This window comes from Meriones unguiculatus, chromosome 9, assembly GCF_030254825.1.
Source record: "Meriones unguiculatus strain TT.TT164.6M chromosome 9, Bangor_MerUng_6.1, whole genome shotgun sequence".
In the NCBI taxonomy this organism is placed as follows: Eukaryota; Metazoa; Chordata; class Mammalia; order Rodentia; family Muridae; genus Meriones; species Meriones unguiculatus.
In genome coordinates, this window is record NC_083357.1 from 83,591,160 (window position 1) to 83,615,844 (window position 24,685).

General features: G+C 41.2%; 1 protein-coding gene across 4 annotated transcripts in view; it reads left to right on the forward strand.

The window, feature by feature from the left end:
• Positions 1 to 6,316: 6,316 nt before the first annotated feature.
• Tdrd3 (tudor domain containing 3) overlaps positions 6,317 to 24,685 on the forward strand; it is a 145,259-nt gene continuing 126,890 nt past the window's right edge. For 2 of the 4 annotated variants that reach the window (XR_009594281.1, XM_060391500.1), the window contains exon 1: positions 6,317 to 6,646. Coding sequence is in view for 2 of the 4 variants with exons in the window: in XM_060391500.1 (XP_060247483.1) it covers positions 6,606 to 6,646 (41 nt within the window). In the remaining 2 variants the exon portion in view is untranslated. The remainder of the gene's footprint in view (positions 6,647 to 24,685) is intronic. The other 2 variants (XM_060391499.1, XM_060391502.1) reach the window with 2 other exon arrangements.

Here is a 24,685-nt window from a genome sequence, read left to right on the forward strand (position 1 = left end):
TTCAAATTTTTATTTCTATATTTCCTTCAGTTTGGATTTTGTTTGTTTATTCTATTTCCACTTCCAGGTCTTGAAGTGTTTTTTTTTTTTTCTTTCTTTCTCAGTTAATTTGTGTTTTCATAGATTTCTTTAATGGATTATTCATTTCCTCTCTAAGGACCTCTATCATCTTCAAAATGGCTCATTTAAGGCCTTTGTCTGGTGCTGTAGTTGTGTAGCAGTTCTCAGGGCTTGCTGTCATAGGGTTGCTGGGCTCTAGTGGAGACATATTGCCCTGGCTGTTACTGATCACATTTCTATGCTGGAATCTATGCATCTGGGTTTAGAAAGATTATATTTCTAGGTGCCGGTATCTGGTTTTGTCTTCCTCCTGGTTGGTTTCTCTTGCCTGTCTGTTTCTTCAGATGGTGCTGTTGTGGCTGTGTGTTGCCTGGTAAGAAAATTCTTCTGGGGTCCTGATATGTGTGGTCACTGGGGTTTCCAGGCAAAATGTGTTTCTAGGTATTGGGAGCTGACTCTTAGGAATGGGCATGGGGTAGGAAGGCAGATGAGTGGGCCCACAAAAGGGAAGAAAAAACATTTTAGTTCACCAGGACTTGTTTAGTCCCCTGGGAATGGGGACAGAGTGTGAGGAGAGGCTGAAGCAGATGATGTCATGTAACTGAGAATGAGAATGGAAGATCAGATTAGGAGGTATGCTGGGAGAGGTGAAGATCTGCTGTTACCCTACCTGCTTAACAGGAATGGCCTGTGGGTTCCCAGGGAATGCCTGTTGGAGTGGGGGCTGGGATAAAGCAATGAGTGGGGGAAGGGAATTTTGAGAGAAACATCTCGTGATCTACTCAGAAGTGGAGTGGAGGCTGCTCTGGGTGATCTATTGCACAGCTGGGAATAAGACTGAGGTACTGGACTTGGAAAAGCTGAGGGAGAGGTAAAGATCTGTTATCTGCTGTTAGACCAGCTAGCCAGCAGGAGTGGCCTGTGGGTTCACAGGGAATGCTTGTTGTAATTGGGAGTTGGGTGAGGTAATGGTAGAGGAAAGGGAAGGTAGGAAGGAAAGAACTGTGTGATCCACTGGAGATGAGGGCAAGGGGCAGGGAGGGAGGACTCAGCCAGTAGTATGCAGAGCAAGGGTTGAGATTGGATTTGCAGTAGCGGAAGAGATGAAGATGTGCAGTTTAGTCTACCTGCTTCATTTGCCGAAGTGCTTCTACATACTTTTAAACGAGGTATGTTGTAATGTTGTTGGGGAGTGGCTCACTTGTATTTAAGGAAAATTGACTATGGATAAATTGAAATGCATCCAGAAGATACTTTAAACTGAGATGATTCACCTTATAAGTGAGTACAACTAGATCCTTTAGATGACCTGAAATAATAGTAACATTCAACATATGTAATTTTACAAGGAATCCATCTATTTATTTCGGCTTAAGCAAATGACTCTCTTAGTTGCCTTTCTCTCACTAGGTGGACCTTGGAAATGTTTGTGAAATGCTGATTGAACTTGGGGTGGGCACTTTATCTACATCACAATATGCATGTCACAAAATGCCTCCCCTGGAATTTCTGTTGGTAGTTAAAAGTCGGTGTTAGTTTCTCTGGGAGTCAGGTGTGTAATATATAAACCCAGGGACCAATGATATTTATTGCCCTGCAAATACAAAGGAAGAAAAAAAGATGATATTTGAGGGGGAAGCAGAGATGTGAGATGTCTTCATTCTTTGCCTTGAGATCTGCCTGATGACTTTAAGCTATTCGTCCCAATCCTCCTTTGTTCCTTTTAAAATGCAATCTTAATTATTAGGGTTTAAATTTTTTCTTTTAACTTTTTATTGTTTTTTTTTTTGTGTGTGTGTATGTGAATTTCACATTATGCCCCTCCATTCCATTCATCTCCCCACCCCCTTGTACTCACTCTCTGCCCTTTCAATCACCTCATTCAAAAAGAAAAACAAAACAAACAAAAAAACCAACCTCATTGTGGAAGCTGTGTTTCTCACAGTATACCCAAATGTCCACATTTCTTTGCTTGCAAATTTTCACTGCAATGAATCATTGGTCTGGTTTCAAGGCCCCTGCCTTCTGCTACACTATCAATACTAGATCCCCTCTGGGACTCCTCTAGGATATCCTGTTGTCACAGAGCTCCTGCAGCTTTGGATCTATAGGACTGACTCCTTCATGTGTTCAAGTAGTTCACTGATGGGGTAGATACTGGCTTGTGCTAACTCAAAGCTCTGGTCTGCTCCTGGGAGTTATCTGAGCTGGTCCACCTGTTAGCTCTCCAGCAAGGCCCTGACTACCTCACCCATTGCCTCAGGGTGAGGCAATGGTGAAACTAAGGGTTAGAGCCAGCTCACCTGCTTTTATGCCCTCAGGGCAGGCTCACCGTCAACCTCTAAAACCAGAGCCAACTCTACTATGAGGGACAGGAACAGCTTTCCAGCTCTCATGACCCTGGGGTCAGCTCTCCTGCCTGCCATAGGTGGTGAGGGGTGAGGAGGGCATCTTTCCGTCATCTGTGCCACTGCAACACAGATAAGTTGCAGGGCAGACTCTCCTTCTCTCATGCCTTCAGGGCGGCTTTCCCATGATGCCCAGGCAAGGGATGGGGCCAGTTCTGCAGAGCCCTTACACATCAACATGGTCTCAGGCAGCAGCTCAGACCAGGGATGACAGCCTGGCCTTTGGTGATAACAAACCCTGTTGCTACAGGGCCATGGAAGAAATGAAATCTATTTGGAATCAAAGATATAAATTAACACCCAAAAAAGAATCGAGTAAAATCACTTGAATTTCCATCATGTAAGTGAAGGATGGTGTTCTCATACTGAAAAGGGTAGAAGAATATAGCAGAGCAGGAATGGAAGCAACAGTTGCAAGATGAAACTTTAGGAGTGCGCAGCCATCTAAGGAGAATCATTGTTTGCAGAGGAAAGGTGACAAGCTCTGTGACAGTTTGAATCTAATGTCTCCAGTGTGCTCATGTTTTGTATTCATTAATTTCTTCCTTTTTTTAATCTACCAAAACCCTTTTTGTCATTCTTATTTTTTTTTAAATTTAGCTCATTGAAGACTCTATATTTCCTATGAATTAATGATTTATTTAAGATAAAATTCATCTAGCCAGCTCTTACATTTTCCATATATTATTTTTGAAAAGCAGTATTTCTATGAAAAATTTTTTGGTGTTGTTAGTATAATCCATTTTGGCTTTTTTAAATTTAGAAATATTTAAAATCTAGAGAAAAGTTTAAAAACAAGTACCAGGACCCTCTGATTGATGGATCTATTTTTAATATCTGGCCATGTTTTCTTCTCTATTACATGCATACACATTCATATATGCATATATTTACATATTGTACATATAAGTACATGCAAATAAGTTAGAGCACAACTCTTCATTGATAAATATACTGGAATGGGATTCCCAAGATATTATATTTAATGATGACTCCATTAACACACTGTAATTAGGTATTCACTTAGGTCTATACTCAAATTCCAGTAATTGCTATGATGTTTTTAAAAAATTCTTTAGATTTAGGAATTCTGTTTTATATCTTGCATATATGTAGACACACACACACACACACACAGGTGTTTTTGAGACAAGGTCTGACAATATAGCTCTGGCTGGCCTAAAGCTATCTATATAGACCAGGCTGTCCTGGGAGATGCTCCTGCCTCCGCCTCCCAAGTGCTGAGATTAGAGGTGTGCACCACCATGTCCAGCATCTCTTGCATATTTTCAAAATAAAAGAATTCTCTATTTTATAAGTAGCTTATTTAACGACCCAGGTTCTATTTTCACATGACGTGTTCTAAGTCTCTGTGTCTTCATTTCTAACTTATTCCATTATTTTCTGTCTGTACTTTAATGTGTGTTTCAATACAGAGTTGGATTTTAGCCATTGCACTACTGATTATTTCACATCAGCAAATTTTTGAGTGTGCCCTGAATTTCAGGTTGTTTGCAGCCCTGGCCTCTACCCACAATATCCAACTGACCACGTGCACACCCTCAAAGGCTGTAGCACCTTAAAGTGTCCCCCAGACATTGTTACACGTGCTCGGGGGCTGCTGATCAAGCACCCGAGAACCATAGCCTAGGAGCTTAAGTGAAAAAGAACACTGGCAAGGATATTTCCTAAATGATGTCTAGGTTATGTTTAGCTGAAATGAGCACACATCAGATTGAGCTGGTCAGATTTTGGCAAGGCTCTCATTCTTGCTACATTTCCTCTTCTGTTATATGCTATGAGTTGTTACAGACTGTTGGAGGACCGTGCTGAGGTTGCGGTCAGCTCTTCAGGTCTGGATAGCCCTTCTGAGCTTGGTGCTGGAGGTTGGACTCCCTGAACCCAGTAGGGCCTCCAACTCACTGCCTGACCTCATCTGGAAAGTGTCTTCAGGCAGAGATACCTCTAACCATATCTGATATATACGGCCTTTGCCACAGTTCCTTGCTAGCTCTCCCCTCCCTGCTGCCTTTTGTAAGATAATTAGGTACTCTGTTCCTGTTCATATGATAGGAGCCTGCTGCCTAATGCAAATCAAGCATCCTTGAAATGCCTAGTTCCAACTAATTAGGTACATCAGTCCTGGGAGCCCCCCCCCCCACTCCCTCAGGACTATATAGCCTTTGGTCACTCTAAATAAAGTTGAGCTATCTCACTGAAGTGGTTCTGGAGGTCATTCAGTAGTACTTGCAGGCAATTTCAATCCCCAGGTCATCACTTCAGCTCCCTTGTTCCTGAGGACCATGGCCCATGACCCCAGGAATGGATCTCTACAAACTTTGATCCAGTGGCTTTTCATATCCGTTGATGAATTTTGCATTATTCCACCGTCATTGGTGGATTAATGATTTTTCTCTAGTTTTGTATTTATAATCTGGTCCACTTCTTTAAGAACCCTCTACCCTATCTCATTTTCTGAGGTAGGGTTTCTTGTAGGCCAGGACAGCCTCAAACTCATTATGTAGACCTCATTATGAAAGACCGTGAATCACCCATTTTCCAGCCTATACCTCTAGAGTGCTAGGATTTCAGACATGGGGTATCATATACAGCTTTTATTTTTTTGTGGTACTCAAAACGCATGCATTGTTAAAAAAATCAGCGTATCCTTATTTTAATTTTGTGATGCTTTTACTGTAATACATTTCTCCAGTATAAACCACACTCTTGAAGCCGACTTAGTATTTTGTGCCACATTTGGCCTGAGTCATAAGCACCTGCGATGGTGACTTCGTACTGTAGCACACTGAATGTGAGAACAAAGGTAAAGGTTACTCATTCAGTGATTTGGTCACTGGGACATTATACCTCCCACAGTTATAACTGCACGTCCAGGGAAGATTAGGTAAACTGAGAAGGTGGTGCTCGGGGAGATTTCCGCTAAGCTCAGGACACTTAATATCCTTCTTTCTCTAACTATCAAGTTGCTTCCAAGCCTCAGGGGCGGCTTTTGCAGTCTCTGTCCCCAGTCTGGCTCCGCGACGGTGACAGCAGCGGACACAACCACCGCGGCGGGCTGCAGACTGTGTGGGGTTCCTCAACAATCCTTAACCCCGCAGAACCACCGGGACGGACCCCTTCCTTTCCCTCCCCGCCCCGGCCCGGCCAAGGAGGCGAAGGACCCCACAAGCGGAGCAAACTTTTCGAAAGCGCTCCCCGGCCGGGCGGCGCACCCTCCCGCCACCTCCTCTCTGATTGGCCCGCGTGACTCCCGACCGCTCAATCGCGCTCGCAGCGTCTCGGCGCAGCCCGGTGACGTCACCGCGCATGCCCAGTCGACGGGGGGGTGTCCGCCGCGCATCCCGGTCCTCCACGCGCGCGGCTAAGGGCACGGGGTAGGGCGGTGCCAGCCCGGCTGGGTGCCGGTGCCAAGGTCGCTGGGCCGCGCCGGGACGGGGGCTACGCCCAGCAGGGACGGTGACAAGGAAAAGCAGTCTCGTCGCCCCTGCCCGGTTCCAAAGCCAACGCCCCCTAAGTGTAGGGTTAGGGTGTCCCGCTCAACCGTCCGCCCGCCGGGGCTCAGAAGGGGCGCGGGGGGCGCCGACAGAGGAGTCTCGGGCCGGCCGCAGGGCCAGGTGAATGGAGCCGGCCCTGCCCACAGCCATCAGCCTCGGTGCAGAATGGGCTGGGCCGCACCGCCCCGAACGTGGCCGTGCTAGCATCCTCCCCCCCAGGCGCCGCCCGGGCCGCGGGCTCCGCGTCCCGCCCCGTGAGGCGGCCCCGGCCGCCGAGCGCGCCTCCACTCCCTAAGTGACCGAGCGGCGCGGCGGGAGGGACGCCAGCCCAGCGTCCGGTCCCCGGGCCCAGGCCGCCCACCTCGCCGCTGCCAGCCCCGGGCCGGCCCTCCCTCCCGCGGCCGCTCGCAAAACGCGGCGAGCGGAATCCGCACGCGGAAGCGCCCGCCGCACTGAGCATGCCCAGTGGCTCCGTCGGCCGGAGGAGTTCTTTTTCTTTTTCTTTTCTTTCTTCTTTTTCCTCTCTTTCCCCTTCTTTTTCTTTTTCCGGGTCTCCGCCAGGAGGCCCGGCCCCCGGCCCCCGCTCCAGACCCCCGCCGTCCCCGGGCCTGAGCAGCCAACTATGGCCGAGGCGCCCGGCGCCGCGTTGTCCCAGGCGGGTTGGTAAGTGGCGGGTCGCGCCGGCCGTGGGGCTCGGGTCGGGCCCGGGGGAAGGTCGGGAGAGGGGCGGCGGGGACGCGGCGGGGACGGCGGGCGCCGCCGCCCCAACCCCCGTCCTCTCGGGGGCCCTCGGGGCCGGCTCCGCCCCCGGCGCCACGCGGAGCTCGCCGAGTCCCCTCCGCTCCCCTCGGGGCGGCGACCGCCGCAGCCCCGGAGCGGTGAGGGAGGGAGAGGGGGAGAGCGAGGCCTCGGGACTGCGGGGAGCGGCGGCCGCCAGGCCCCGAGCGCCTCGGGGAGGCTGTCGCCGCGGCGGCCGCGGGAGGCGGGAGCCCAGCCCCGCGCGGCGGCCGCCCGCCCGCCCGCTGCCCTCCTTTCAAACTACCGCGGCACGGCGGCCGGAGCGCCGCTGCCCTTGCCGCACGCTCAACTTGGCGAGCGAGCGTCCGGGCTACTCTGTGCGGGGCTTACCCCTTGGAACTTTTCTGGAAGGGAATGGCGTTGGTCTGATTTCTGAAGGACCTTTCGTGTTCGTGGGTCTCTGGGTGCATCTGAAAACAATGAAAAAAAAAAATGATTCGAAATGAAACAGTTTCTGGAATTGCAGCCATAACAGTTGTAAACATCCAATATAATTCAGTGTCGTTTTTCCCGGTCTGGCATAGATACCTTCTGGGCTGATGGGTAGGATTCAGGATAAAACATTATTTGTCCCAGCATTAAGAAAACTATTGCAGTGTTAGTAAACCCTATAGAACACTTTATAACTTAAGATAAGTGGGCTCTGACAGATGTTGAAGAAAGGCTTTGTAGATAGAGAGTTAGGAAAGTGCCTATTGTTTTAGAGAAAGGACAGTAGAGCCCAATGGTTCTTGGAAGTAGGAAAGTGTTTGAGGATCAAAACCAAGAAGGAGGGCACCAGTTCCTAAGGGGTTGCAGTTTGTCTTTCATCGTAAAGTTTGATCAACTGGGCAGTGTAATCACATGGTGCTGTGAAGATTTTGCTACTGACCTGGCAGGCCTTTTTTTCCTACCCTACTTTATAAGTTCCAAGGTGAATTGTTAAGTAACTTTCTCCCGGGACATGGCTAGAAGAAAGTGGTTGAAGTAAATGTTGATCTAACGAGGCTGGGGCCAGTCCATTTTATTATCCATCCCATCCATCCATCTATCTATCTATCTATCTATCTATCTATCTATCTATCTATCTATCTATCTCTATCAAGCTAATAAAGTATAGACCTCTTCATCTCCCCATCACTGGTACAACAAATTGTTAGTTAAAAAAAAAATCACCTCATTCAGTTTTATTTTTTTTACTGGAATGCCTCCTTTTATTCTCTTTTTTTTACAAGGCTGTCCAGAGTAATCTTAAGTCAGTCTTCATTTCATTTTATGTAGCCTATGCTGGCCTTGAACTCATGGAATTGCAAGTTTGGATCACACCAGGGTTTACCTCTACTTGAGTCTACCCCATTCTTCTTTACACTGAACCCTATTCATATAAACTAGCAATACCCCTTTATTTACAAATATGGCTTTTTGAATACTCTAGGAAGGTTCATTACTTTATTGGCATCCTAGATTATTCCAAATTTGCCTTCTTTGTATTGAAACTCCTTAAGGGCAAAGAACCATATCTTATTTTTCTGTGGTATCTGTAATACCCAGGAACATACTACATTGTAGGGTCTTATTAAGTCAAGAGTTGACCTTGATATGGCCCTGTCAGTCAGAAATGCCCAGAGTGCTTCCCTGCTTTATGAGATTGTTACAAATCTCCAGCAGTGGTTATTTGCCACTTTGTATTGAAAGTTAGCTTTACATGTTTCCTTCCACCAGTTTGTTCTGCTTCAGAAGAGCCCAGATAGAGGCGGTGATCATTACAGTTGGTAGATCTCAGTGACTGGTAGGAACTTCCTGTAGTTCCCGGCCCATGTTTGCCAGTCAGAGCTGGTACTAAGGAGGGCATGGGCTCCCCCAGTGATGTATGTGGCTTATACTAGGCCTTTAATTAGACATTTACCGTGTAACAATCAGAAGTTCAAAGGGTTAAACGGACAAGAGTGCTGGGAGGAAAAGTTTAGGCCAGAGAACAGCTTTAACCAACTCCTTAGAGTTCTGACATCCAGATTTCCTTTTGCTTTGGGGTTGTTGTTGACACTAACAAAATATTTTTTGGACTCAAGTGTGCTATGTACTAAAGTAGTTGTAGGTCTTAAAATGAAATGCAAAAACATCTGCATTTTTATTAATCTGTTTTATGTAAAGTAGAGGTTAGGAAAGTAATAGTAAATGGCTTATGCTGATAATGTGATCTTTAGGGGGATGCAGAAGACCAATTTATTAAAATTTATAGAGTTGTTTTTGAGTATTTTTTTTTTAAGTCTCAGATTTTCAGTAATATCCCAGACAGATTCAGGGCTTTAAAATATAAATTAAGTAGTATTATACTCCTACCCCACCCCACACCCCTAGCTTGTATCACAGAAAAGACATGGACATCAGTGTAAATGTTTTACGGGTTTCTTCAGTGAAGTGGTTTTCCTAAATATCTAAAATGGCAGCTTGGTTCTCTGTAATGCTAACAGAGATAAAATAACTTCATTGAAGGGATTTGTCTTTATATTAGTATAGGGAACAATATTAATCATATCTTGTTTTTTATCATTCATCTTTAGAGGGAATTGTCTATTTCTACTTACTGAACACATCCACATTATGTCTTTGAATCTTTTCTTATTTTTTAATATTTTGAGTCTTTTTTATTTGATTTATTAAAATTTATTCAATTTGTATTCCACTGTGGCCCCCTCCCTTCCTCTTCTCCCCATACTGCCCTCCCCTAGTCCACTGATAGGGGAGGTCCTCCTTCCCTTCTACTTGACCCTAGACTATCAGGTTTCACCAGTACTGGCTGAATTGTCTTCCTCTGTGGTTTGGCAAGGCTGCAACCCATCTCCACCCCCATCCCCCAGGGGAAGGTGATCAGAGATTCTGTCACTGAGTTCATGCCAGAGAAAGTCTCAGCTCCCCTTACTAGGGACCCCAGTTGGAGACTGAGTCTATGGGCTACATCTGAGCCAGGGTTTTAGATCCTCTCCATGCATTGTCCTTGGCTGGAGTATCATTCTCTTCAGGGACGCCCAGGGCTCTTTTTTTTTTTTTTTTTTTTTTTTGGCTCTGTTGGTATCCTTTTGGAGCTCCTGTCCCCTCCAGGTCTTTCTGTCTTCCCCTTCTTTCATAAGATTCCCTACACTCTGCCCAAAGTTTGCCTATGAGTCTCAGCCCCTGCTTCAGTACCTCTATCAGAGTCTCTCAGAGGCCGTCTGTGGTAGGCTTCTGTCCTGTTCCCTGTTCTGCTTCCCATGTCTATTGCGTTTGTCCTTCTGAATGAGGATTGAGCATCCTCTCTAGGGTCTTTCTTGTTGTTTAGCTTCTTTAGGACTATAGATTTTAGTATGTTTATCCTATATTATGTGGCTAATATCCACTTATAAGTGTATATTTTTTTAGTATTTTTGCATGTGAGGTGAATGTGCCTGAGGTATATGCATACATTTGCGTGTGTGGGTGCTCATTTGGAAGCCAAAAGAGGAGTCTGGGTATCCTGCTCCATCATTTTTTGCAGTATTCCTTTGAGATAGTTTCTCACAGAATCTGGAACTTGCTTATTGGGTTTTGGGTAGCAAGCTCCTATGGCCACCATATCTCACTGGGGCTTTACATGTTCCTGTGGTCTCACCTCCCTTTTTATGGGGTTGATGGGGATCCAAACCCAGGTCTCTTATCTGAGCCATTTTGTTCCCCACTCCCTGTCCCCCTTCCCTTCCCCTCCTCTTCAATGTCAGGAGAATGTAATCATTGAATTTATGTTTGTAACACCATATTGCCTATAGAATTAATGTTGTATAATTTATCTCCAGTATTAGGATGAGAAAAAACCCAAATCATATAGAGAAATAATTGCCTCAGTTCTAAGTAGCAGAACCAAGAATAGAGCTCAAATATTCAGAATAAAAATTCAGTACTTATTTGTAGTGTGTTATGCTACTTTTCATTTAAATGGTTAATTAAAAATAACATGTTGCAAGCTAGCTTGGTGTTATGTGCTTGTAATGCTAGCCTGGGCTTCATAATTAGACTGTCTCAGAAAAAAAACCCAAGCCAACAAACAGAAACAGGATTAACCCCTATATTTAAAAATGGAATTGTTTGCTGTTTTTTGTTGGGGAAAGCTTAGTCTGAGGGGTGATTATGTCTTAATGAAAGAAATAATTTTAGTTGGATCACATAGACTTAAGTTTTGAGGTCTTAAGAATTTCTGAAAAAAAAAAAAAACACAGCAAAGCACTATATTGCATGTTTTGTTTTCTTCAGCAGTTTAGAGTTGAAGTTCTATAAAGTAGCATTAGAAAGGGTGTTTTTTAGGCTGGGTGTGGTGACTCACAGCTTTATTCCCCTGATGGAGCGGGAGGATTGCTGTACATTCCAGGCCAGCCTGGGTTATAGAGAGACACCTTGTCTGGAACAAAACAAAACAAAGAAAATGAATTGTGTTTTCATTTTAAAAAATATGCAGTTTTGAAACTCAGAACATTAATGGCTTTATCACAGAGTGCTTCAGGTATCTGTTTGTTTGTGTGTTTGCTAGGATGGAGGAGATAGAATATGGTGTCAGATCCCTACCTAGAATCTCACCTTTCCTTTGGGTCGTCTCACTTTGGCTGCTGCCACCACTTGAGCATCTTCTGTCTGAGTACAGTCATAACTCATTTGTGTCACATTTCAACATTAAGAGACTGCAGCTTATATACAGTAATTGGCTGTGGTGCTGGAGGAGAGCAACCACAGGCAAAAGAGTGAAAATGGAAAGAGTGCAGTGTAAATTGCAAAGGGAGTCTTTACTGTTCCTGTACATCTTGCCTTGTGGTAAAGCAACTCTCAGACATATTGCTGGGATTTTAAACTCCTCACTCTTCCTTTCTTATCCCATCACATAGAAACTTCTCAATAGCCATATTAATTATCACAATAAAGAGTGTAATTGTCATTTTTTTTCAGCCCACTCCCTGTGCTTTATTTGTTTGTTTGGTTTCAGTTTTCTCAGAGATACACTATTCCCCAGGAGACTGCTGGTGAATGAACCCTCTCAGTCTTTCGTGAAAAACATGTTTTTAATAGCACAGATAAAACCCTTGGTAGTAGTGTCAATATAACTCTATATTAGTGCTAGTATTTGCATAGTAAGTTTATGAAAAGGATATTAGGAATTTTTATTCATCCATATTATTCTGTAGCGGCTGTTACATGCAGCTATACCTGTATACAGTATTGTATCTCTTCCTTTACTTTCTTCCTTTTTTTTTTTAAACATGACCTCCAAGCTGATCTTAAACTGGGAATTTTGCTTCAGCTTTCCTAGGGCTGGTATTGTAGCCAGTTACAGATGTGCACCACTATATGAAGCTTATTGTAGTTATTTATGAGGTTATATTTAAGTTCATAATATTTTTCTTTCTGAAATTGTGAAATGTATTTCCTTCCTTCTTTTCCTTTTTGTTTTAAGGCAGAGTTTAACTATGTGGCTATGGCTATCCTGGAACTCACTACATAGATCAGCAGGTTGAGCTTGAACTCCCAGAGCTCCACCTGTATCACCGTTCCGAGTGCTGGGATTAAAGCTGTGTGCCGCCACACCTGGCTTATGAAGTGCATTTTCATTACCACTTTGATAAGAATATTCTTGTACTCTTTTGGGGAGGGTAAGAATAACATCTTTTAGATGCTGAAGAACACTAGAAGAAAGCAGTCATTTTTATTTGGTTTTCAGGAAGGCTTTATTGGAAACACCTTTATTTATTACCATTATTATTCTTAGACAGGTACTCACTGTGTAGCTTTGGCTGCTAGCCTAGAACTTTCTCTGTAGATCAGGCTTGCTTTAAACTCATAGACATGTATCTGTCTACCTCTGCCTCCATCTTCCAAGTGCTGAGACTAAAGGCTGCACTACTATACTCAGCCTGCAGACACCTTCTGCTGTAAGATATTTCCCACTTTAGTGCACATTGATAACCTCTCTCTAGTTTATATTATTTGTAGAGTTAAAATGTTGAAAGGGAGGATGCGTTTGTTACCTTTCTGTTCTAGAGTGCTTCATAGACCTTTCTGCTTCTATTGATAGTGTAAACTGGGTATTTCATCAGACTTTTCTGATTATAAGGTGCTGTTTGCAGTCATTTTCTGGTGACTAACCTATAAATCTAGTTTCAGCTGCCTGTAGGCTTAACTGCCTCAAGCATGAAGAAGGTCTATAAAGAAACTTGCTGCTTCAGCAGGTTGAAAATAAATTTATTCTTTCACACAGCAGCATTTGCTAAATCAACTAAAAACTGCATAGTAACAGTTCAAGAATCATAAAAATAGCACATCAGCTTACTTTAGCTTATGTTTTCTCATTCTGACAAAAGATTGGCACACTGGTGATTTATATTATACTTAAACCCTATCAGTCGAAAACTTTTTAATATCTACAGTGTGTAGATTTCTTGTACACTTTAGAAGATTTGTACAATAAATAGACTATTTTAACAATAACAACAGAAAATTTTTGATGTAAAAATTGGAGAAATGCTTGTGGAACCATAGCACAATGAAGAAAAACAGGAAGGGGAAAAGAAATATGTGATGATGTGAAATATTAAGAAGTTGTCAAGTCAAAGATGCAGAGAGCAGAAAAGAAAGTCACCATGATGGAAAGAGAAGGACTCACAGCTTAGTATGTACTGTAACGTCAGTAGGTCCATCTGTGCTGGGGGTGGGGAAGAGAGTGTGTGTTCATGTCTGCGTGTATAGGCCCGTTTTAAATGTATTACAGTTTTGTGGTTCTTTAGGTAGAGACACATAGGTCCTCTCAGTATAGTGGTGTTGGATGTATGCTATCTTTACATATAAATCATATAAAAAATGTAACCCCAACAGTAATGTATGAACTGAAGTACACTTAATAAATATTTATGTTTTCTGTCTGCAAGATACTGTGTTTGTTTTGGAGTGTAGTGGTGTATGACAGGTAGAATTTAAACACTTGCACTATTATTTTTCTTGCATAGTGGCGTTGAAACCCATCCGAAAGCAATTAACCTAGACTTGGAAGCCTGGAGAACTTTCCAGTGTACTAGTATGTGTGCGTTGCTTGTTGCACATCCTGTCTTAACACTGTGCCTGATTTTTGTCAGGGAAAGCAGGTAGATCAATCAATTATTTTCAACAAATAATTATTGAACATTGTGTTGCGGTAGGCACTTTTTTTAGTACATTTTACTTTTATTTTGTAGTTAATAGAAGTTTTTTAATTGGGATGGGAGTTAAGGTAAGGGTGACATGACAGTTTGGGTTGTGATAGTCTTGTCTGCACTAGTTGGAGCTGGGCAAGAATAGATGGTGATGATTTAGATGGAGTAAAATAGATTGGTTTCAGAGATATTGTCAGCTAAACAGAACTACTTCAGGGCTTGAAGAATAAAAAAGGGTATTAGAAGTTTTACATTACCTTGTAACATTTGTTACAAAGCATGAAAAAGGAAGTGGTAGGAATTGATTTTAGTTTTCAGGCTTACATACGTGAATCAGAATTTAGTTTTTATGGGGACTATTAGAAGATTACCATATTTTGCAGGTGGTTGGGTCATGAACTAAAATAAAATATTTGAATTGTGAGATGCCTTTGAGTCATCTGAATAAAATGTTTGCTAAGTATTAGGAAATAGTAATCATGTTCTTAGGAGTGAAGACGAGACTAGGTATATTAGATGTGTGAGTGTATCAGGTGGTTGAAACCACTTGGGACCAGGGAAGTAGGTATTAGCATTGGGGTCAGTCAACTCTCTGTTGTTGTAAATAAAAACGATGTTGGGCTATATATTATTTATTTTCCCTATGACTATCATGACGGTATTATCTAATCCATTATCAATAAAACAATAAGACATAGATACCCATTAGGTTTTTAATATAGCCTTATTATCTTGGGCTGGGCAGATATTTCTACCTACACTTTTTCAATAACCTCACCATTCACCTCCCAGCTCCCATATAATGCCATCTGTCTTAACCATCCTCATCTGGTCTACCTTCCATCCATAATCCCAGGATACTTCTTATACTTTTCATCTTGGTGTTTTCTTCATGCTGTTATATTGGAGTCCTTCCTCCAGGCCCACGTGCTTTCTTCTCTACACTAACCCACTGTTGTCCTTCCTCCTCTCGTCCATTCTTCTCTTCTACTTGTTTCCTAAGATTTTACTGTCCTCTAAAGCCTGGGAACCTTAGCCATGCCTATCCCAGTCGGCCCTTCCCAGGTACAGGCCGTTTAATCAACCAGTCAGGTATGTATTAGCAGGTTTGCACAACAAGGACAGGTATATCCAGGGATTAACCAAATCTTGAGGGCCACCACCAGAACAACCCCAACAGCTCTCCTTTGTTGAGACAACAGTACCCAGTAGATAGTGTAAGGGAGGAAATTTTGACTTATTTTGACTCATGCTTTCAAGAACAGCTGTTTGACAGTAGTTTGATGGGGGCCGGAGTAAGGAGAGAGAAGCCAGTCTAGGAACAAGTTATATCTTTCTAAGGCACATTTTTATTAACCCACACCTCCTTACTTGGCCCTACCAACTTGGTTTCTGCTACTTTCACTGTCTATTGTAATCCATTTGATTAGGACTAGAATGAACTGATAATGGATAAGTGAACTGATAAGATCAGAGCCCCCATCATCCATTTACTTCTTCAAAGACCTCATCTTAGACATGACTGTTTTGGGTTCTACACCTTTAATGTAAAAGTCTTTGGGGATATTTTAGTGTACTGTAATGGCCATATGTAGCTACTGAACACTTCCAGTGTGTCCAGTCCAAGTTCAGATGTGCTGTAAGATGCACAGTGAGTTTGGAAAATTTAGAGTAAAAATGTAAATTTTACAGTATTTTATTGTTTATATAGTAAAATAATATTTTCAATATATTAAATATATGAAGTTAGTTTTTTTCTACTTCTATTCACTTTAACATGTGACTGCTAGAGGGGCTGGAGGGTGACTCTGGTTGAAAACATACACTGCTGTTTCAGAGGACTTGAGTTCAGTTCCTAGGACTTACAGCAGGTGTACAGCTGCCTGCACGTGGTCTCAGCCAGTTCCAGGGGATGCAGCCCTCTGGCGGCATCTGCTCCTCTGCGTACATACCCACACATTCACATCTTTAAAGTAGTGGACCTCTGTTGGACAATTCTGATCCGAGAACCACCTCTGAATGAGAAGCGCTGTTCAGCTACTGAGAAATTTCAGCAATTTTTAGAGGAGATTTAGCCTTTAAATATTGGCAGGTAGGGAAAGTGCTTTAGAATGCATTATAAGGCCATTCAGTTTCTAACAGAAAAGTGGGCATTTATTTTAAGAGTTCTGTGATCATGTGTTTGATCAGTATTATTTTATTGATTTATTAACATTAGATGCAGTAGTTTTGAGACATAAATAACCTAAAAGTTCTTTAAAAATTTGCCCTTTACACATGATGTAGATATAAAATTTGAGTAAAAAATTTCAAGTGCAGATTCTTCCAGAAGGCTCTGACATGAAGACTGTACTGACTGAAGATGCTAAGAGAAGCAGGCAGGGAGATAAGTCATCAGGATCTTTGTAGGCAAGCCTAATGACCTGAGTTCGATCCCTGGGACCCACATGTTGGAAGGAGAAAGGTAACTCCTGAAAGTTGTCCTTTGACCTATGTGCTCTACCCCCATAAGTAAATGGAATAAAAATAAATAAAAAAGCACTTGTAATTTTACTAAATTCTTGGGACTGATTTTGTAGACCTTGGAAATTAATTAAGGTGAATTTTGTGAAATACCTAATATGAAACATTAAATATTGTTGGAGTAAAGTCAAACTTTACTTAGAAAAATTTATAATTATAAAATATAATTACAACCTTATAAACTTCTGAAAGGAGAGGATCAAATATAGGTTGCTCTTTTGTTAACTTGAGTCATGAGCAACAGAAAACACCCTTCATTTGTTGCTGGTTAGGATAGGAAGCATGTGCAGTAGGCTTCTCTGTTTCTACTTAGTTCCTAGGCCTCATGACAGCAGGACAGGTGACTGCCCCTGGTGATGGCCTTGCCGATGGCAGTCCTGAGGTGGTATAGGTTATCAGATGGCAGTAGCAGGCTATGTATGCATTTGTGTCCCTTTCTTTGTTTTAGAAAACTGCTGGTCATGTGGAGGTTTCTGCTCTGATAACCTTATTTACTCTACTCCCTTTCCACATACACTTTTCCTAAACACTGTGTAAGTGTTCACCCTCTAATACTTCAGAATGGAGATTAAGTTCCGACATGAGTTTTGAAGGGAAAAAAGAAACATATTGAAAGCCTAGCAAATGAGATTTCTGCAGGATCATATTGATTTGACTACTTTAACTGTATTTTCTTGGGGTGGGATGAATAGGATTAGTACACAGGATGTCTGAATCATCTTTAGTTGCGACATTTTGAAGTTGAGCAGGATGAGGACATAGCTTTTCCCTTGTTTTGGTTGCTATTGGCAGTTTTTCTATTGAATTTTTCTGGTTGTATTTTTTTTTAACCATTTATGTCTTTGTTCATTTAATTAATCAAATTCATCAGAAGTCTTTATTGTTTCTTTGAAAATTCAAAATTGATTTATATTGGAGGTTTTCAGATACAAATGTTAAACACATTATGGCTGTATGGATACAGTAAAATTTTAGTAGTTGTCTTTCTGTCCAGGCCTACGTACTTGTTGGTGCAAAGTAGCCACCTAAAATAACAGTTGACTTTATGGGTTTTTGTTGTTGTTTGTTTTTCAAAATAGGGTTTCTCTGTTTAACTCTGGCTGTCCTGGAATTCCCTCTGTAGGCCAGGCTGTCCTTCACCTCAGAGATCTAGCCTGCCTTTGCCTCCCAAGTACTGGGGTTAAAGGTGTGCAGCACTACCCGGGTAGTGATTTACTCTGTAGATGAACACATTTTTATCTGTCTTTCGATGCCCCAATTACCAGAATGGTACTCATTAAATTTTCTAGCAATCGTGAGGATTTTGCAGAGATGGTTAAAGACATCCTTATATAATTACATGTATCCTCAGAGGTTAAAGAGCACTGATTGCTCTTCCAAAGTTCCTGAGTTCAATTCCCAACAACCACATGGTGTCTCATGACCATCTATAATGAGATCTGGTGCCCTCTTCTGGCCTGCTGTCACACATGCAGGCAGAACACTGTATAAATAAAAAATAAATCTTAAAGAAAAAGAAATTGAGAGTATAAGATGGGATTTATTTGCTGTAACGGAAGACAGTACAGTGTCGAATATATGTTAGCAAGTGTGGAATCATGAGATATACTTAATATGTAAATGATCATGAACAAACCACAGTCTGGCCCTCTTAAGAGGGCACCAGAACTTTGAGTTTTGTTTACCCTTACATGAATATATTTATACTTACATGAATACATTTGTGAATAAATGTTTGCATTGATATTACTGCATATGCAAAACTGACAGGCACACACTTATCATGTTTAAAAACAATGGCCTAGGCTTAGGTTTAGCACTTAGCAGAGTATAGAGTTCTAAATTCCAGACAGCTTCCCCTCTGTCTTGAAACAGCCCAGCGATCTGGGACAGCTCTACCTTGTGTTTTGGTCACCATGTTGTTTCCACACAGTATGAGCCACACAGTAGTGTCTAGTATCACTTGGCAGCCTGTCAGTATGGTAGACTCCAGACACCTGCGCAGTTGTTTTCTGCAGTTTAACGGGGCTCCCGTGGTGATTTGTTGGCACATTAAAGTCAAGAATATTATAATTATTTGCATGGGCAAAGCCAAGTAGCTGTCATGTCTCAGTTTCAAAGGGAAGTGTTCTCAGGAAAGGGAAGGACAGAGGAGAGCCGAGAGCCACAGTGTTAGTTCTTTGATGGTGAGATGATGCATGTCACATTCTTTGTTTTTAAGAATTTTAATATCATGTCCACCTGAAAGACATTCTAAGAACTGTGGCCTAGCTCAGCGGTTCTCAAGTTTCTGTCAACTTAAAATATTTTCAGTGTGTCATAAATCAGTGACTTGCAAATTGTACAACTGTGAGGCAGTGTTAAGTTGTTCTAAGATTTTGTGCTCACCCCAGTTTCTGTACATGTTCCATTACCCAGCAGTAAGAGTTTGTGGGTTGGAATTGATTTGATCTGTGGCTCATGCTTGGAGCCGTTCTAGTCTACCTAGAAACAGAAACAGAAATTTTGAAACTTTTTGAATTATGTTAAATTTGAGTAAATTGGTAGGAAGAGAGAAAGCCCTACTTTTGGGTGGCCTTTTATACTTTTTGATTTAATTTATTTGATATTTATAAAAATTAAAGGGATAATCCCATGCTTGTAAATGACTCTTCAGCTTGCAAAGCATTCTCCTACTTCATATCACATTTCACAGTAATAAGTAGAAGATAGTATATTTGCATATGTTAAGGGATTATTAATTTTAGTTGTGGTTCATGTATGTAATTTCCATATTTGGAAGGTAGGGGTAGGAGGAATAGGAGTTGAGGGCTAGTCTTAGCTACTTATCAAGTATGAAACTAGTCCTGCTATATAAAACCAGTTCAAAACTGACAAATAAGTAAATATATCTATATAGATTACAAGCCTCACTGTAGAGACCTAGTATGATTCACCAAATAGTAGGTATCTGTGATGTCTTTAGTATTTCATAATTCTTTATACTTTTAGTTATGAATTAATGTTAGCTCACATTTGCTATTATGAAGCTTACCTGCCATTATATTGACTACCTTTGACCTTTTGAGTTAGTCCTACTTCAGCATGTTTTCATGGAAAATAAGACTAAGCAGGATTATTGGTGGTTCTTTCACATGTGTACCTTATTGTAAGAGTTTTCATGTCTAAATGTGTTGCAGGAGATTTGGTCCCATTGTGAACTGTAAAACCCTTTTTCTTGCTTGGTGTGGTCCATCCCTATCACACACCTTTAATCTAAGAACTTTCTGTTTATTGTAAGCAGGTGATTATGGTATAGTTTACCCAGCCTTAGCACACAGCTTTAATTCAAGAGCTTTCTGCACACAGGATTTAATAAAGTTAATCCTAGGTCAAGAGGTAGAGCAAGAAACCAGTTGACAAGGATTAAAGAATAGGAGGGACCTTGAGTTGAGGGGTATTTAAGACAGCGTGGAGAAGTAGAGCTTTTAGCTCAAGCTCAGGCTTTAGCTTCGGCTTCAGTTCCTCAACTCCCTGGCCTTTTGCTCATTGAGCTAGCAAGCCTTTGGCCTTGGGTTTTTTGGCCTTTTCCTTCTGGGCTGTTAGCTGAGCTAGAGAGCCTTTTGGGTTTTTTCCATCCAGACCTGAGCTGAGAAGGAAGGTCAGCTGGGTGCTTTTTCTGCCTCTGTGACCTAGCAGGTTTTCACCCCAGTCTTTGGCTCCTGAGTCTTCATTGGTAAAATAAAATGGTTGGGATTTTATTTTTGTTTGTTTAAACAACATAAATCGAATTGTTTATAGTTATTAGTGATGCTTTAAACAAACGTATATGGAAAATACATGTAGCTACAGGTTCCTATGTGTCTAAGATATACTTTCCTATCTTTTCCTTTTATTGAAAGTAGATTCTTTTCTCACATAATATATCCTGATTATGTGATTATATTTCCCTTCTCTCTACTCCAAGTTCATCCCTACCTCTCCTCCATCCAGATCTGCTCCCTTTTTCCCCCTCACTGGAAATGAACAGACTTCTAAGAGATAATATTAAAATATAATAAAACAAAATATAATAAGATAAAATAAAAGCTGTCACACTGAAGTTGGACAAAACAAACCAACAGAAGAAAAAAAGCCCAAGAGAAGGCGTAAGAATCAGAGAGCCATTTTTTCAGGAATCCTATAAAACTCTAAACCAGAAACTCTAAACCATCTAAACCAGGTGGCCCTAGTGCAGACCCATGCAGGAGGCCCGGTCCATACTGCTTCACTCTCTGAATTCATATCATATGAACTTTCCTCATGTTTTCTTGGTATCTTCCATCCCTTCTGGCTGTTAAATTTGTTTCTCCTCCTCTTCCAGTGAGCTCTTAGGGGAAGGACTTGATGGAGATAACCCACTTAGGTTATCTTAGGGCTGAGTGATCCAAGGTGTCTCACTTTCTGTCATGTCTGGCTGTGGGTCTCTGTACTTGTTCCCATTTGCTTTTCTGATGATGGCTAAACAAGGGCTTATCTCTGAGTATGGCAGAATATCATTAAGAGTCATTTTGTCATGATATTATGGGCTGTCTACCTTAGGTTCTTGGTCACCTCGGCAGGGTTGAGTTTAGGTTCCATCTCGTGGAATGGGCCTTCAGTCAAGTCAGGTATGTTTATGGTAACCAGTAATAATGGTTACTCCCATAAATATTGTGCCACTACTGTACTAGCATATCGTGCAGGCAGGACACCATCGTAGGTAAAGGGTTTGTGGCTGGCTTGGTGTTTTATGTTTTTCTTTTGGTAGTATGCAGAATACAGCCTGAGGAATACCTTTCTGTAAGAGATACTTTCAAAGTGCATGATAGGCTATTTGGCAGAATATTTTTGCTATTTTGCTTGTTGCTGTTATAGCCTACCTTGTATTCTCTCTTCAGGCTCTTCCTTAACCATTTCCAGTTTATTGTTATTATTATCATCATCATTATTACTTTTATTATTTTTATGCTTAAGTTCCCAATACAAATAAACTAACAAGTCTGCAAGAAATCAGCTGTAAAAGTGCTTCCTAGAAATGGCCTTGGGAGAGTAAATCAATTTTTGTTTGAAACAGATGAATAAATTATTTTGAATAAGTGTTTATATTAGAATTAGTTGAGTATAGTAATTAGAGGTCTATAACAAATCCAGATTACCATGAGAGATTTTTGAGAAAAAGAAAATAGTAACAAATATGCCACTGTTTAGTGTTGGTCTAGAGTTAGATTTCATCTTTATTTCTTTCTTTTTAGTAGTTCTTTGAGAATTTTGTACAGTGCATTTGATCATATTCACTCTTCCCCCAACCCCTCCCATATCTATCTCCTCTTCTTTACCTACCCAACTTAATGCCTTTTATTTTTATGTTTAATTTAAACCCACAAAGTACAGTCTATGCTGCCCATATATTCTTGGATGTGTGGCCTTCACTGGAGAGTATTTTATGCACCAGAGTCTATACTGACTCTTGGTTTTCTAACTGCAATCAACTGCCAATAGCTCCTTTGCGAGGGTGAGACTTCGCACCCCATCTCCCTTCTCCATGCTAGAGTTTTGTCTTTTTTGATTCTTTACAGATCTTGTGCATTCTATTTCAACATCTCTGAATTCATATGTGCAACTGCCCTGCTGTGTCCAGGCAGTGCTGTTTCTTTGTAGTTATTTACTGCCTATGATGCTTACAGTCTTCCTGCCCTTTTTGCCATCATGGTCCCTGGGGCTTTGGGAGGAGGGGTTGTGATATAGATGTTCTATTTAAGGTTCAGCAGTCTATAGAGTTTCTTATTGTCTACACCTTGATTGCTGCGGGTCTGTGTGCTAAAGCAATCTACTAGAAATAGAAACTTCTCTGAGGGGGTTGAGAAGTTCATTATTCTGTGTGCAGGATGATAAGTCATTAAGAGTTGGTTTAATACTACGTCCATCTAGTAGAGTAATAATACTGGGTTCTCCCCTAGAACTTGTTCCTGTCTAGCCACAGGTTCTGATAATAATGTCAGGTCTGGGTTTCAATTTTTGGATTGGGCCATAGACCCAGGCAGAAAATGTGTGGTTATTACTATAACATTTGAGCTACTGTGGCATCAGTGGGCATGTCTTCCTTGGCCCCTCATTGTTGTAGCTGTCGGGAGTTCACAGTTGGGTAAGATTGGTGATTCCTTTTCTCCTCTGATAGCATGTTACCTTCTAGCATTATGAAAGACAACCAGGAGGGATGAAGCTGCTAGTACCAGTTTGATTTCTACAAGTTCTGTGACTAAAGTACCTTTAGTAATAGGGTCTTACTGTCAAGTTCAGGAGGGTAACCAAGAGCATTGGTAATAGCCTGTAATGTTTGTGGGTGTATGGGATTCGACCTGCCAATCTCCAAAGAAGTTAACCCATTACTGACACTGAGATTTTTATTTGTTATCCTGGGACATTTAGTAGGGGCATTGTTGCCCTGATATAGGATAACTCCACTTAAACTCTTTATATAAGCATGCATATATATTTTATGAAAGTTGTACAGTGGAAATTTTATTATTTTTTCTCAATATCTGTGGTGTCCATAGTAACTTGTGTACCCTGCCCTTCTATCCTCTCCTTATTAAATCTTTCCTGTACTACTTTAATTCTTTGTACTGCAATACTCTATCTCTGCACCCTTGAAATCCTTATGTTTTAGCTACAAGATTCCAGGTATCTGTGAGTCCAAAAGGGAAGGAGATGGGCTGAGATAAGGGGGCTGTCCCTGGCAAGCAGTCTTGGGACTTGGGAGGGTAAGAGTGCAAGTGGCCAGCCTGGGTCTACACCACATACTCATTGTTGACTATAAGGTCCCTGGCGGCAAGCACGAATACTTACTTCTTAAGCAGTGTGGTTAAAGTATGGCTCTGAAGAACAATTCTACTTGTCAGTCCTACTTGTAATTAGTTCTAACCATGGACATGTTTCTTTATTACCCACTGTCTCTGTTTTCTGATTCATATAATGACATCAACAATGGTAACCCTCACTTGGTGTAATTAGGAAGATTAGGAGTTAATCCAGAGCTTGCTTAGAACAAAGTTTAGCATTTGCTGAGCACATGGTGGATACTTAATGTTCTGTGTGTCAAGCTTGTCTCCAGTTAAATAACTTCAGATGACTTGCATATAGATGGATTTTTGTACAAGTATTATTTTTGGAAAAAGCTGATCTCCTTTGTTTTGGAATATTTTTATTTAAGGACTATTTTAGGGATTTTGAATTTTCCTACTTAAAGTAGCATTTGGTAATTTTTCAAAGCTGAAATGGCCCAGGAAGATGGAATATTTGATATATTATTTTTTGTACACTGCAAATAGAAGTTTGATAGAAATTTGTGACTATCCAGTCCCTTACTTTATAAATAGTAAATCTCAGAAATTGTAGAAAGGTAATTTCATGTTACATTGAAATGTTGCATTATTAAATATTCTTATTTTTGTAAACTTAGGTTTCCCCTGAGTAATGGAATTCTGTCCTTAAAAATAAAATGTGTCGAATCAATATGTAATATGAAAATTTATAGAACAGTGTTTATTTCTTTAAAAAGAAAACATTTTGAAGTATTAATTTTTTTTAAAAAGGAAACATTTTAAATAAAAAAGGATGTCTTTGAGGAAAAGTTTATATAATTTTATCTGAAATAAGGAATTAGAAAACACGGCCCATGGGTTTTGCTGCCTACTTTTGTCAATAAAGTTTTATTTAAGAACATCCATAGAATTAATGAACCCATGGTTAGTGTCCCATTTTATGCTACAGACGAAGAGTTAAGTAGTTGTAACAGAAATAAGATGGCTTATAAAGTCTACATTTTGTACTTTGTGGCTCTTTACAGAAGACATTTGCTGATCCATGCTATAATTTGTGAGTAATTAGTGACACAGATGTATTACTCTATTGTGAGAAAAATACAGAGGTTGGAACAAGTAGTAACTGCTGTTTATTCCAGTATTTATCAAAAATAGTATGGCAAAATAATCATTACCATTGTTCTTAACCTTACCTACAGTGAATGGTGAGATGAGATGAGGGTGACAGTACAGATTAGTAAGCCGAAAGTATTTGATTGGAAAGCTCAAGGACTTCCAGATTTGTCAATGACTTTTGAAATGGTCCACTGATTTTAATAGAACCTTTCCATTATGTCCAGGCATTGATATAAATCTTGTATTGCCTATATTTTGTGATTCTATCAAAGGGACACATTTAGATG